Here is a 14,060-nt window from a genome sequence, read left to right on the forward strand (position 1 = left end):
TTATAAAGCGGCGCCAGGTTTTCCCGTCAGCCGCTGCCACGTCTCCAAATGGCTTTTCAGTGTCAGGCCTATCAGGAAATTAACTCATCATGCAGTGACAGCTGCTAATTTTTTCCCCTTACATGTCAGATGGATCGCCTGCTGAAGCTAATAATGAATCACCAATCCCTGATTAGAAGGTGCTTCCGAAACGTATAACTGCCATCTGAGCTAACTTTTTTCTTCATGTAAAATGATATCACCCTAGAGGAGCAGAAAACGGATTGTATTCTTCAACAAGATGGAACAGGAGGAGGTTGCTTAAGCGAGCTGTGTGATCTCTTAAATTATGGGCTAATATTAAACAGTGAGATGAGTGAAAGCTTACAGCCCTTTCTTCTTCCCTGATTCTCTTCCTAGACCCTGCTCTGGGTTAGGATTCTAAACTGGTACTTCAGGTCCATCCCTCTGCCATGTTTCTGTTTGGGGAAAACAAAAGATTTGGTAGGGCCGAGAGATCCAGGTGCTGCCTGTGGGTCACAGAACTTTTGGAGGCTGTGCCGCTAGTTCAGGCCCTTGCTTGGAGGGTGGTGGGTTGCAGCTGTGCCGCCAGTTGTGACCAGGGCCAGGCCTGGGTCTCTGTGGGGTCTTAGCTGTAACCTATCAGATGACAAAGCAAAGATCACCAGCTCCTCTGTGCTTCTTCCAGGACTTTGGGTCCACATTTCTGGGTTGAGTTGATGAGAGTGGAGCTTTCAGTGCTACACCAACCATCTTACCATATTCACTTGGTTCCTCAAACCAAATCAGGAAGCAAAACGGATGTTTTTTTGATGATGATGTGGGTGTGTTTGCTTGTGTTTTGTGGCAGGAGGTTTTGGTTTTGGAGACCCCCTTGCCCCGCATGAACCTTTCAGTGAGGCCTGAGGCATCCCAGAAGGTCTGAGCAATGGCACTTCATTTTTATTTTTTATTTTTAGGGCCATACCCGAGGCATATGGAAGTTTCCAGGCTGGGGTTTCCTATGTCACAGCAATTCAGGATCCAAGCCACGTTTGCAACCCACACCACAGCTCACTGCAACTCCAGATCCTTGACCCACTGATCAAGGCCAGGGATCAAACCCGCATCTTCATGGATACTAGTCAGGTTCATTACCACTGAGCCACAATGGGAACTCCATGGCACTTCATTTAAGTGAACTTATGTGGCTAGAACCTCCTCTGTGTGCAACGGGCACTCTCTGCAATGTTCTACTGCACATGTGCACGGCCTGCCCTCTGCCCTGGAAGCTGAAACTGAACCACTCCGGCAGAGAAGTCCTGATGTCCTCATCAACAGTCCTGGAGGTGCAACTGTTTAACTGGTTCAAGCTCAGTAGAAAACTGTTCTTTCTGGATTAGTCTCCAAGGAAATATTTCTGCTACTCTGCTTTTTCCTTCTTCAACGTTCTATCGGGTTCTCCAGCCAGACCTTCAGGCCATAGGCTCGCTGTGTCTTCCTTGCAGAGTATCCACGCTGCAGGGGATGTGCCCTCATCACCACTGGCCACGCCTCATTGTTCTGAGGCCCATGATGTGTATGTACTTCTTCAGCTCCCTTACATTCCAGTAGTTGTGTAATGAGAGAGAAAAGAGAGCTAACATTAACCTAGCTCTACAGGTAATTACAGGATACAATGGCTTGGTGAATCCTTTGCAATCCTTCTGAGCCTTGAAACACCTTCTGTACAATTTTTTTTTTATGCAAAGGCCTGCTCTTTTCATTGTGCATACAACGTGATTGCTGATTTGACACTGCAGGCTACACTGGTTTTATGAAGGATTAAATGCCACCTGAGACATATTTATCCTAAATAAATCACAAACGGTAAACTGCAGCATGTCAGTGTCAACACCCAGGACTGCGGCAGAAAGGTTAGCCATACAGGACTAAGCACAGTTAAGAATTAGCATCCAGGCTGGGGACCACAGGCTATAGCAAACAGGAGAGACGATCAGGAAGAAATATTCCCACTGAAAAACATCCCCCTATCTGTTTTTTTTTTTTTTTTTTTTTTTTTTTTTTTTTTTTTTTTTCTACCATGCATGAGGAGCTCGGAGAGGGACATCACTTTGTAAAGGTCACCTTTATTCTGACAACACACGGGAGTTGCTCCTGTCACTGTTTGCTGAAGACAGCGTTGAAGAGGAGCAGAGAGCCACCCTGCCATTTTTAAGAAACAGGAGCAAGTCATACCCAGTTAATTATGAATAGTGATGTCAAACCTGAATTTTTACCTTGTATTTTTTGGAGGGGCAGCTGCATCAAGGGAGATGCCCTCGGATGGAGGGACTCAGACTTTGGCTCTGAGGATGATATTGGGGTGGGGGTGGGGGTTCATTTCCAGGCTGACCTCTCAGGAAGGTGTAAATGGGACTTTTATTTAAGCCAAAAATGGTACTGTTTTCTCTTCCTTTTCTTCTCCTGTTCTTCCCAATCTTTAGAGACAAACCATGATAGAATATGCTACTGTCACCCTGGGCCATGGGACAACATTCAGAAAGCAGCCCCAGGCTGCAGGAGATGGTGCCAACCCCAGCACACTCGACGTGGGCAGAGGAGGCCGAGAAGCGTGTGAGACGAAAAGCGAGTTCTCCAATTTTGACAGCTGCCCACTGGTTGGCTGCTGGAAAGAAAGTATCATCATTATCTTTTAATACTATACTTTTATTTCAAAGGAAAGACAACCAGAACAAAAACAACCTTTACACTTGGGGGAGGGGATTATTTTACAATTTTGGAAAAGGAAGAGGAGCAGTGGCACCAAGAAACGAGTCAGCGGACGTGAACTTGCAACCCCAGTTGCAATGACCCGACATGAAGGGGACAGTACTGCTGGGGCCAGGCCATAGGGCATGGCCTTCTGTTACTAACATGTGATGTCAGCTCTCTCACACGGACATAAACCACAAATAAATCCTGTGCAGAAGATAGCAATATGAAGAAACATTTATTATGAATGCAAAATACTGATGCAAACAATATTTTCCAGAATGCACATTTCATATAGACTTTATTGTATGAAACTAAGTCAAAACGAGAAGCATTGGGTTTTCTTAACCAAGGTTTATTTCAATTGAATATAAATGTCGAGGCTTTTCTTAACCATAGGCTTAAGAAGGAATCTTTTAAGCAGAAGCAAACAGAGCAATGAACACACCTACACTGTCTGAAGGGGAGGAAATCCATACTGAAATGAACTAACAGGCAGCCTTTGGTTTGGGGACACTCATCCTAAAATTTCCCCCAAAATGAAGGGGAGTGGACTGCTTCAACACGGTAATATATGTAGCTGCAAGTTTAACCAAATAGATAATAAAATGTTAAAACAGCGACATGCTGGACTGTGAGGGCCGCCATGTCTCAAGCCACAAGATACACTGTGGTCACTTTTTTCACCGCAAGGGCACAATCCTTTCAAAACTGAAATGGGAAAACATTTATGAGGGAAAGAAACAGAAAAAAACTTGGCTTCTCCTCAGCACAATGGAGAGAAGAGAGGAAAGAGCATCGACAGAGGGACGAAAAGTAAACAAGCCTGTCCCACGCGGCCCACCCAGTGTGCAGCCGGGCTCCCCACTGCTAGCCCGAGGGGCGGCGCGCAGTCAGCAGTGGACATCACCAGCCTGGGGTGTTTCCTGCACCTTGGACGTGCCATCATCACTGTCCTGAAGGCTTTGCAGACACACTCCAGGGAGCACAGGCTGTGTGTGCGTGTTTTTCCAAGTCCGCCCAGTGCCGAGTGGCTGTGTTCTGGCCTCAGGCTTCGTGGAGTTCGCTGCTCTCTCTTTGGCTCTGGATGACCGTGGCTGCCGGGGTGCCCTCCTGGGTGTATATGACCATACTGGTCAGCTGGTCCGCTCCACTCGGGACCACGGCCCCGGCCTGCAGGATCTCCTGGGGGCCGGCCGTCTCTATCACAGTGTGTGAGTACACACCCGGCTCGTCCTGCACCCCCGGGGGCAGTTCTGTCACAATGTAATGAGTTGCCCCCTCAGAAAAATTGCCACCGGACTCCTGGACCATGGCCTGGACCAGCTCCTCCGTCACGATGATCTGCGAGATCTCGCCGTCGGACTCGGCAAGGTCCACGTGCTGGCTGTGGGTCTCGGCTTCCTGCATGATGATCTGGGAGCCTTCCCGGGCCAGCATGTGCACCGTGCCCTCCTCGTTCACAATGACCTGCGTAACGCCGTCCTTCATGAGCTGGCCGGCCGCTGCCGAGTCGCAGACGGCGAACTGCAGCACGCCCTGCACCACCTTCTTGAAGGCCACCTGGGCGCGCTCCTGTGACGCCATCACGGCTGAGGGCCGCACCACCTGGGTTAGCACCTCCACAGGCTCCCCGGCCGGGCCGTCCTGCACATCATGGAACATGTGGATCTCTGGGGCCGTGGGCGGGGCCACAGCGGGGGCCGCCTCCTGCCCTGGCAGCTGGACCAACACGTCTCTGGGGCCCGCCCTGCCTTTTTCCTCCGCAGCGGCCCGGCCTTCTGCCCCTCCCAGCTCGGTCACCGCGCACAGCAGGGCGTCTAAGGCGGAGGCCGCGTCTGGCGGGTGGACACTGGCCTCAGCCAGGTCTAGAATCTCCTGCTTGGTCACCTGCTGAATCATGGCCCCGCCAGGGCTGAGGGGCTCGTCCATGCCGTTGCCATCCATGGAGCCTCCCACGACCACCACCTGGGCAGCCCCATCGGCCAGTTGCTCTGGCAGGACCGGCCCCGGCGCCCCGCTGCCCACTGGAGCCCCGCTCTGACCAGCGGTGATAACCTGCCCGTCCTCCGTGATGTGCACCACCCGGGCCACCTGGCCGGCCAGCGCCAGCGTCTGCAGCGTGGCTGCGGCCGTCTCCTCCACGGAAGCGTCCAGGGCGAACTCCCCGTCGTAGCCCTGTATGATGATGACCTGCTGGACGGGTTCGGGCGGCGCCGCCTGCCTCCTGCTGCTCCGCAGGGGCCTGTCCTTCACGGGAGACTCCTCCGCCAGCGCGGCCGCCGTGAAGGGGCTGTCCGTCCCCACGAAGGTGGCTCCTTGGCCCTTTAGACGGCACTCGTAGGACTTGGACACAATGCCTGGGGAAACAGGGACCAGTTAGAGCCTAGGAAAATGACTTTTAGGCTTAAAAGCAAGGCGATTCTTCTGCAGAAGCTTTAAAACTTCAACAGAAATACCCCTGACCCACTATGCAGAGCTGCCGGCTCCCGAAGTCAGCGCCTTCCGAGGCGGCAGCTGCTGGACTCTGACTGCGGCTCCAGGCCAAGGGTGAACACAGAAGGTGGAGGCTGGGAGCAGGCGTTTCCCAAACCCCTGGTTTGACAGTCCAGTGCAGTCTCATCAACCAGGGGTCGATTCCAGTTCCCATGGAGGGAATGTGGTCAATTCCCCTTGGTTAGTTACTCTCAGTTCTAACAAGAGACTCAGTTGCTGTGGGTAGTGAAATCAGAAACAGTCAGTAGCAGTACCTTCTAAGCCAAAGGGAATCTTTTCTTAATGTCCAAATACTAGACACAGTACGTTTGTTTATTCAACAAAAAGAAGGAAAGTCTTGCATAATAAACAGTAAAACAGGTCGTCCATAAACACAGCTGCAAGTGTTTGAGCACCTACTATGTGTTAGGCCCTAAGCTCAGGAGCAGAGGTGACCAGCCTGCCAGGGTGTCTTGGGTGCCGAGCCCTGGGCACCCAGCACAGGCGCATGGGATCCATGGCCAAGGCTCAGAGGGAGGGGCTCCTCAGCCAGGACCCAGGGGAGCAGACAGCCCAGAACCGTGTGCATAGCCTCGCCAGCCACGAGAGCTGATTCCACTTTGCAGTGAGACATTTGGGAAGGCACCCGGCATGCAGCCAACATTCAGCAAAGAGGCGTTTGTTGAATGACTCAAGGACGACATAAGGTGAGAACTACTTCAGGAGAGAATAAACACACTCCTGCTCTGGGAAAGAACGTTTAGCAAGATGAACAGAGGAAACCACATTCAGAGCCTGCCTGGAGGGACAGGAACATCCAGGTTCTCCCTCAGGGCTGGGAGGGGGTCAGAGCCTAAAGCTAGAGCAGCATGGGGCCAGGCAGAGGCTGGGGTGTCTGAGAAAACCCAGCAGTCTGGGTGGCTGGGGGGCTTTTCAAGGATTAGATGGCTCAGCCCAGACCGGGATCCCTTGGGGCCTCCCTTGACAGGAGGCACTAAGGCCCAAGGGCCACAGTCTGTGGACCGAAGACACCTGTGGAATGTTTTTACACAGGAAAGAAAAATAAGTGCATCTATTTTAGGCTGTGACGAAGGATACAGCATTTATTATCAGACTACTAGTCCCAAATTCCTCTTAGTGAAAGCTGTGATTGTTTCAGAAAAGGCAGAGATGAGCCCTTGGGACAAGGGATCAGGGTAGGTCTGGGGACAGAGCCTGCAGGCTGCTGGCATGTACGCCCACTGGTCGGTCTCATCACGCAGCAACGTCCTTCTCAGGCTGGGTCTGTGGTCTGGACACCTGCCCAGGAAGGCAGAGCAGCCCTAAAAGGCCTGGGGTTGCCAACCGATGGAGAGCTTCAGGCCCACTTTACAGATCCCAGCTGTAGCCTGAGCTGCCTCTTGCTACAGAAAGAAGGCTCTGGCCACAGAACTGAAGGTGGGAGGGAAAGAGGCCGGAGAGAGCTGGAGGCAGGGCGTGTACACACCTGTCACCCAGCGCCATCTGTGATGCTTGTCTAATAACTTGACAGGGGAAAGTATGAGTGAAAATTGTAGTCTTTAGTTGCACAAAAAAAGAGACTCTTTAAACAGAGCTCCTGTTTTCTCCTTTAAATACTTAATTTTCTATGTTTCTTATTATCACCTCCATTCCTCCTATATAAGAGAATGATCTATAAATGATCTATAGTATTTCCTTATCTTGATGGCAACCACATTTTAAAAATATTCTTCTTTTCTGTCCTTAATGTAGGTACTTCTTTAGAAAAAGGATTAAGAAGTGTTACATTATCATTGCTAACATCCCTTAAAAGTAAGACAATTTTGCTTCCCATGTTGGTGCTACTCAGAAAGCATTGCTTTCAAAAGAGTCCTCTACGTCAGCCATTTCTGTAAACAAAGATTAGGACCACTTACGTTTATTCTTTCTCAGAGAATTTTCTAGAGCATGACTCTTAAAAAGATCATCGAATCATAGACTCAGAGGTCAGGAAAAGACCTGGGGGTCACCAGAACCACCTCTGGGGCAGATCCTCCCACGTACCCATTCGGCAAACACAGAACACTATGCCGGGCAGCTGCTGCCCAGGCTCAGGCAGGCAGTGCTGGGGGAGCCAGGCCTGGCCATGCCCACGCCACCCAGGCTGACGTAAACTATAGCATCTTAAAAGTTGTTCAAACCTTCCCAGAGGAGGGTTCAATGTGTCGCTGATCCCAGCTAAATGACCTCCCCGACTACGGTGTGCCTCTGCTCTCTCTTGTTCACTCTCCCAGGACAGTGGGGACAAGGGGGATGGTGAGAGCAGGCTCCCGCCAGCTCTGACAGAGGCATCCAGTGGCGAGCAGTGATGGGCGCCCATATGCGGGCCTGGCAGCAGACGGCTGAGGGCCAAGGTCTCTACTCTGGGGCTCAGAGTGACTCGCCAGGGGCTCAGCAGACTCACCAGGGGTTACGTGAGCGGATGGACAGTTGTGCGGAATCAAGGTGGTGTTCCGACCCAGCTGCCCAGCATTGTGCTGGCTTCAGAGATCTTCCCCCACCCTTCCCCTAGTCACTCTCAGGCTTTACAAAAGGAACACACGCTCCTCATCAGAGACCCTCAGGAGGATTAAAGGGCAGAAGATCAGCATGAGATGAGGTTAAACCTCTCAGATCCTAGGAAAGGACTGAATCACTGTCTGTGTGTTTTAACCTAACCTTGTGGGTGCATTCTGAACTTAAATTCTCCTGAATTTCTCTCCTCCAAGAGGTCAGAAGCGGGTTTGGTGCTGGCGCAGAAGACCTGACCCGAAGGGCGGGCACTTCATGGGCTCCGACACCTTCATGTGTGCCGGGGTAGCAGCGGCTGGGTGTGTTCCATCACTGCTCAATTTGCCATCCGTGTGGACCCCAAGACCTTCTGTCTACTGTTCCTGCCAAAGCCTCCCTGGTATGCCTGCAGCTCTTCTCCTACCCTTGGCTTTACTACCTGGATGGAAATTCCACGTGCCTGCATCACACTGAACCTGATCCAGTTTGTTTCTGTCCGTTCTCTAATTCTAAGGTCGTTTTCGGTTTAGAGTTTGGAAAAAAGAAATAGGGATGTATGGAATTCCTGTCGTGGTGCTGCAGAAACAAATCCGACTAGGAACCATGAAGTTGCAAGTTCGATCCCTGGCCTTGCTCAGTGGGTTAAGGTTCGATCCCTGGCCTTGCTGTGAGCTGTGGTATAGGTCGCAGATGTGGCTCGGATCTGGCGTTGCTGTGGCTGTGGTGTAGGCCGGTGGCTATAGCTCTGATTGGACCCCTAGCCTAGGACCCTCTGTATACCACAGGTGTGGCCCTAAAAAAAAGACAAAAAAAAAAAAAAAGGGACATAAAACATAAAGAAGGCAGCCTTCAAATCATGCCCCCTCCCTAAATGACTACAGTGAAGGACACCTTGCCCTTACCTTGAAGAAAGAGGAACTCTGTGGCTGGAAAAGAACATAGACCCCCACCCCCGCCCCCATTCTCTGGTTTCTCTGAGAGAAAGGCTACCTGCCTGGTCCCAGGAAGTCCCTTCCTTTGCCTGCCACTGGACGAGAATCTCCTGGGTGTAGGTTTATCCTCTGAATCCCTTGCAGTGCTGATAATTATGCTATTCTGAGCCACTTACTGAATTTATTTGAATCCAGAGGTGGGTGAAGCCACTTCCAGACCATTAACGTAAACTACATGGGTAAACAGGGCTGTCACCGCAGGGTGTGATGAGGCTCGACAATACTGGCGTCCTAACCTCGGCTCAACGCGGGCCCCGCTGTTCCATCACAGCCCATAAATGCAAGTGCAGGTCCATCTTTGATTCAGCAATTTAATAACTTCGAGTGCTGTCAGTACTGCTTTGAAAAATAGCACCTATAAAATGTAACAGCCTCAATCAGATTGAAAAAGATTCACCCACTGAAGATTCTTCCATTTCACCCATAATGAATTAATGTTGAGCGATGTAGAAGTTCAAGTGTCATTTAAACTAATGTGAATCTCTACTGTAACTTGAAATTCGAACCAGGCTATGACCAAGAATTTACTGGGCACATCAACTTCAATTTTTGAGATCTTTCCAGTAAATATGAACTGAAGCTCACCAATGCAAATGGCCAAGTGGGTACAGTATCTGGAACCCAGGAAGTTCGTACAGCTTTTATCTTCAACTACCTCGTCACCGTTATTGCTCCAAATTTGCACAAATCTTTAACAGAGCGTGGATGCCCAACATAATATTTGTATTACACTTGATATTTCTCAAAGACAGCATCAGATTTCAGCATGCTAATAGTAGCTAATCAAACAGCGTGTCTAAATCAGTCTTTTTCGGATCTGTTTCCAAGAGGACGATAAGTAGCTTTGCGTAGAAGGTGCATCTGCAGTTAAAATGCAGCCTCGTGCCTATTTATGAAATCCCACCTCACTGCTGGTTTGCTTTCATGAGTACAGAGATATTTTACTGCCTTCTCATAGCTAAATGCATTGAAAGTTTACCACTTGGTTGAGATGAAAAGTTTTTTTTTTTTTTTTTTTTTTTTTTTTTTTTTTTTTTTGTTGAGGGGATTGAATATTTGTCTTCAGGAAGATGCTTTCTAATTAGGCTCACTTCTCCAGAAGATCATTACGGAATACTTTCCTTCTTACTTGTCCCTTTTGAACAGAACATCCCCAGAGTTGAAACACACAAACTCCATCATGCAGGAGTGGAGGGGTTAAGCTTGAGGGACTCACCCCCCCTCAACCCCCAAACCGGGCAAATGGCTCTGTTTTGCTGTCTGCCGTGCTCCTGGGAAGCTACAAAAAGGGTTGAGTACCTGCCTACTTCCTTTTTGCGTGTGTGTTATTCTTTCGTTACTGTCATCATTTTTTCCCTCACAGAATAAATACCTTATGCTTTTGTTAAGCTTACATTTAATTAAAATGTACAGAATTTGTGCAGTAAACTCGAATGAAACAAATAAAACAAGGCCCCCTCTCTTGAAGGCATACGTTGTGAATGAAAAATGTCATTACACACTAAAAAATTTTGCAGTAAACAGGGCCTACAGAGAGAAGTTTCCCCTGTAATGACATCCATAAAATACACAAATGGCACTTTTAGTACCATCCTGAATATGGCATTTTCTGTGCTCTACACACAATCTAAATGGTTTGATCATAGAGCATAATACTCCATTGGGTTTATAGAACAATCAATGTTCCATAAAATGATGTATTTATCCAATAGTAGGCTCAGCAGTTACTGGCGTATGACATTGCAGGACAGAGGCTGGGCTCCTCGGCGGCACACACGCGGGCTGTAAAACTTACCTAACCCACTCCAACAACTTCATCTCATCTGCGTCAAGTAATTTGTTGAAGCCTCAGCTTGGCTTAAAAAAAACTTGTAATAAAAATTCATAGAATTTTCAGGAGAATGAAAGCCGATGACAATAGAAAGGTCACATTGTGTCTCCACTAAAGGGGTCAAAGGTCGCTGGCAGTTCTAAAACTGAAAGTAGATTTCATGCATCGCGTAGCAGATAAAGATGGCATTAAAACGATGTGTGCGGGTGCACTGCAGACTGCGTTGGGGAAGCCTGCGCTAATACTCGATGTGGGCCACTCTGCCGCCACCAGCCAGCATTTATTGTAAATTTCTAAGCTTCTCCTGAAACGGTATTACACATTTATGTGCTGCTAGGTTATGTCTCAGATACCGGGTGTGGTTTGGATTTTATATTTTAGGAGGGCACTAAGCTTGAAAACGCTAGCCTGGCTCATTGTCACAATGAAAGCCTCTCGAATATGATGCGATTAGAAAAGGAAAGCTTTTCATATAAAAACTTGGGGCACACATGACATTGTGATTCTTGAGCCTCATATAATTTTTCTCAACTTCAGTTTTAAGATGTAATTTTAACAAGAATGTTAAGAAATCATACTTAATGTCTATTAAAATGAAACAATATTAACAGATTATGCTAATAAATTAGAGCCATATTTTAATGTCAGCAAAGCTTATAAGTTTCTCAAGTGAAAGCAGGAAAAATGACAAATTAAAATTCAATGAAATATAACCTTTTAGAAATTTCAAAGCTAGGAATAAATTATTCTTATAATAGCAGTCACCAATAGTATAGCCAGTCAAATCGATATCGATGATTGTGCCATAATGTATTCATTTGGGGGACAATAATAATTACTGGTATTCCTGCAGAAGGCCCCTGAGAGTGCCCCCTGCAGCCTCGCGGCCCTGCAGGAAACCCCAGCTGAGTCCTGTGGGAGAGTCTAGTCTGGCCCACGATCACAGCAGGTTAGAGACTAAAGTGACAATTTCACCTTTTTTTTTTGAGAGAACAAAGGACAGTCAGTACCTTACATCTATTATTTTCAAGGGTTAGATAGAAATGCATTCTGGTCTGTGTGAATAAAATTCACACACAAATTAGAAATTGAGGTTACTGGAGGTACAAAATTAAAATTATCCTCAGGCGTGTGCAATGTGAAAGCTATGCTAGCGAGAGCTGTTGCAGAGCCCAGGCCTGTGCTGGTCATCCTGCAACCTGCCTGCTGTGAACCGGCCTGAGGATGTGTTAAATACACCACAACACAATAGTCTGAGGGCGTTCGGCTAAGAATCTATTTATACCACAAATAAACACCAAGGTCTATGTTACAGTTACAATAAAAGCCATTGCTCTGTCCACGATTCCGTGAAGGCCACTGTTTTATAAGAACAGGCGAGGAAAATTGTTTTCTGTGAAACCTGAAGTCCACATCATTTCTGAGGGAATCTTCGGCATAAGTTCAAACATATAATTTGATAGGACACCCCGTGTGATTGTTACTGAAAGGGTATGTACAGTAAGCCAGGACACAGACTGAGGAAACAGAAGTCTTATCTTCATTGTCATTAGTTCTACATTTAGAACTAGGAGCGACTGAAGATAATCATATAAGACCCCTGAAAGAAATTCTAGCGTATTCAGGAAGAACCAAGAATGAATTTTATCTCAAGTTAGAAATACATGATTGACCAGGTTTCTAACTTTGCCACCAAGAGTCTCCATGGGCCTCGATATTTCCAGGGGCACTGAAGAGTGACAAAGAATAAAAGACAATATTTTACCTTTAAAGTCACAAACCCTAAGAAATTTTGTATTACCTCAGACCCTTAGGTATATATTATCATTTCCGTACAGGGAGTTCCAGTGGGAGCCACACACACAAATCTCACTCAGGAAGACCCTTTAAGAGTCTCCTGGCAGGCTTGTGGGGACGGTCGTAGTGGGAAGGGGTGTTAACTGTGTCTCTGCTGCCACAGAGCCCGTGGGTGGTGCAGACAGACCAGGATGTGGCCAGAGAACTTTGGAAATTTGACTACTGTGACAGAAACCATGTCTTCTTGTGCTTCACAGGGGTGATAAAATGGGACTTTAGACTGTAGAGTGCTGTTATCTTGTCATTTACCCACAAAGAGCACTTCTTCAAAACAGCCCCTCAGAGGTCTTAAGTCTTGGGTGGAACAAGCTAGGGAGGGGTCAGTGCACTTGGCGTCTGGTACATGTTCTGGAGGGCAAGGCAAGGCCGCCCTAGGCTGCTGGGCAGGGCCTGTCTGGGGCATGTGTCCCCCTGGGGTGCCCAGGCTGATTCCACACCTGTGAACCTCACCCGTGCAGTGCTGGTGGTAACAGCTGACAAAGGGTAAGAGGCACACACACCCTTGCATTTGGAGAACTCAGGAGCTTGAACAAGTTGTGGGATTTGAGGCCGGCAGCATTTCTGAAGGCCTTGCAGATAACCAGCAGCCCTGTCTGTTTGAGGCAAAGCCACCTCTGTCTGATGGAGATGTTAACTCAAGCCAACACTGACATTCTTTTTTGCATTATGGAATCAGAAAATTAGGAAGCCCGACGACCTTTTCCTAAATGTCCTCTGACAGTCTTATAAAACCCCCCATACAGATAACACAATATTAGGAGACAAGGCCTATTTTTCAAAAGTCGGAACCATCACACACACTTTAAAAGGTAAAATTATGCAAATAAGGGTTGTCCATAGGCCCTGCTCTAACAAGGTCGCTTCCTAGGCTAAAGGCAGATTAGACCTGTCTCCTTTGTTTTTCTGGCAAACCCTATTAAAGTTCACGTTCATTTTCGTAGGCGTGTTTGGATTTCCTGTGTCTCATGGCATCTTCCTACTTTTCCTGAAGAAGTGAGAGGATACAGACATTGTGTCCGTTGCAAACTCTTCTCTGTGAAGGTAAAAAGCCAACCTCTCCTCAGCCACGGCACCGGGGCACCATTAAAATCAAATTCACAGCTCCCAGAACCCGCAGCTGGGTAAAAGCTCACTGTTAGTATTTTAATTATCAGCAAGGCTTCTGGAGGCCTAACATCTGCTCACAGCTGAGCAACGGCAGCTGCCGGTGTGCACTGCAAACAATGAGAGTTTCTTCCCCACGTTTTAAGCACATCATCTGCTCTGAGCACATGTTGGCTACGTGCCTCTGGTGGCCAGGAATCTGGTAAGGCCAACCTCTGTGTCCAGGGAGGTGAGAGTCCAGTGCGGGGGTCGCGCAGCATTGCACGCTCCATGGGGCTGCATCAGGAGAGGACTTGAAGGTTTGTCTAGGGCACAGCACTGTGTAAACAGAGGTCAGTGTCACTTTTAGATGGGCAGGCTCCCAGCCCCGAGCACGTGCTGTTGGACTGACACCTGTGTGAGGGGTCCTTGACATGGAACAGTGATTCACACACAGGAAATAGGGCAAAGTTGCATCTGTGGGGTCAGGTGGTACAAGGACACCATACAGGGACCCCCCCCCGCCACATGTTTTGTGGGGAAAGGTTCAAATCATCACA

General features: G+C 48.3%; 1 protein-coding gene across 2 annotated transcripts in view; it reads right to left on the bottom strand.

The window, feature by feature from the left end:
* ZNF407 (zinc finger protein 407) overlaps positions 2,668–14,060 on the bottom strand; it is a 426,993-nt gene continuing 415,600 nt past the window's right edge. The window contains exon 9 of one of the 2 annotated variants that reach the window (XM_021073780.1): positions 2,668–5,093. In XM_021073780.1, the coding sequence (XP_020929439.1) occupies positions 3,781–5,093 (1,313 nt within the window). In that variant the 3' untranslated portion in view covers positions 2,668–3,780. The remainder of the gene's footprint in view (positions 5,094–14,060) is intronic. The other variant, XM_021073786.1, reaches the window with a different exon arrangement.

This window comes from Sus scrofa, chromosome 1 (assembly GCF_000003025.6).
Source record: "Sus scrofa isolate TJ Tabasco breed Duroc chromosome 1, Sscrofa11.1, whole genome shotgun sequence".
Lineage (NCBI taxonomy): Eukaryota > Metazoa > Chordata > Mammalia > Artiodactyla > Suidae > Sus > Sus scrofa.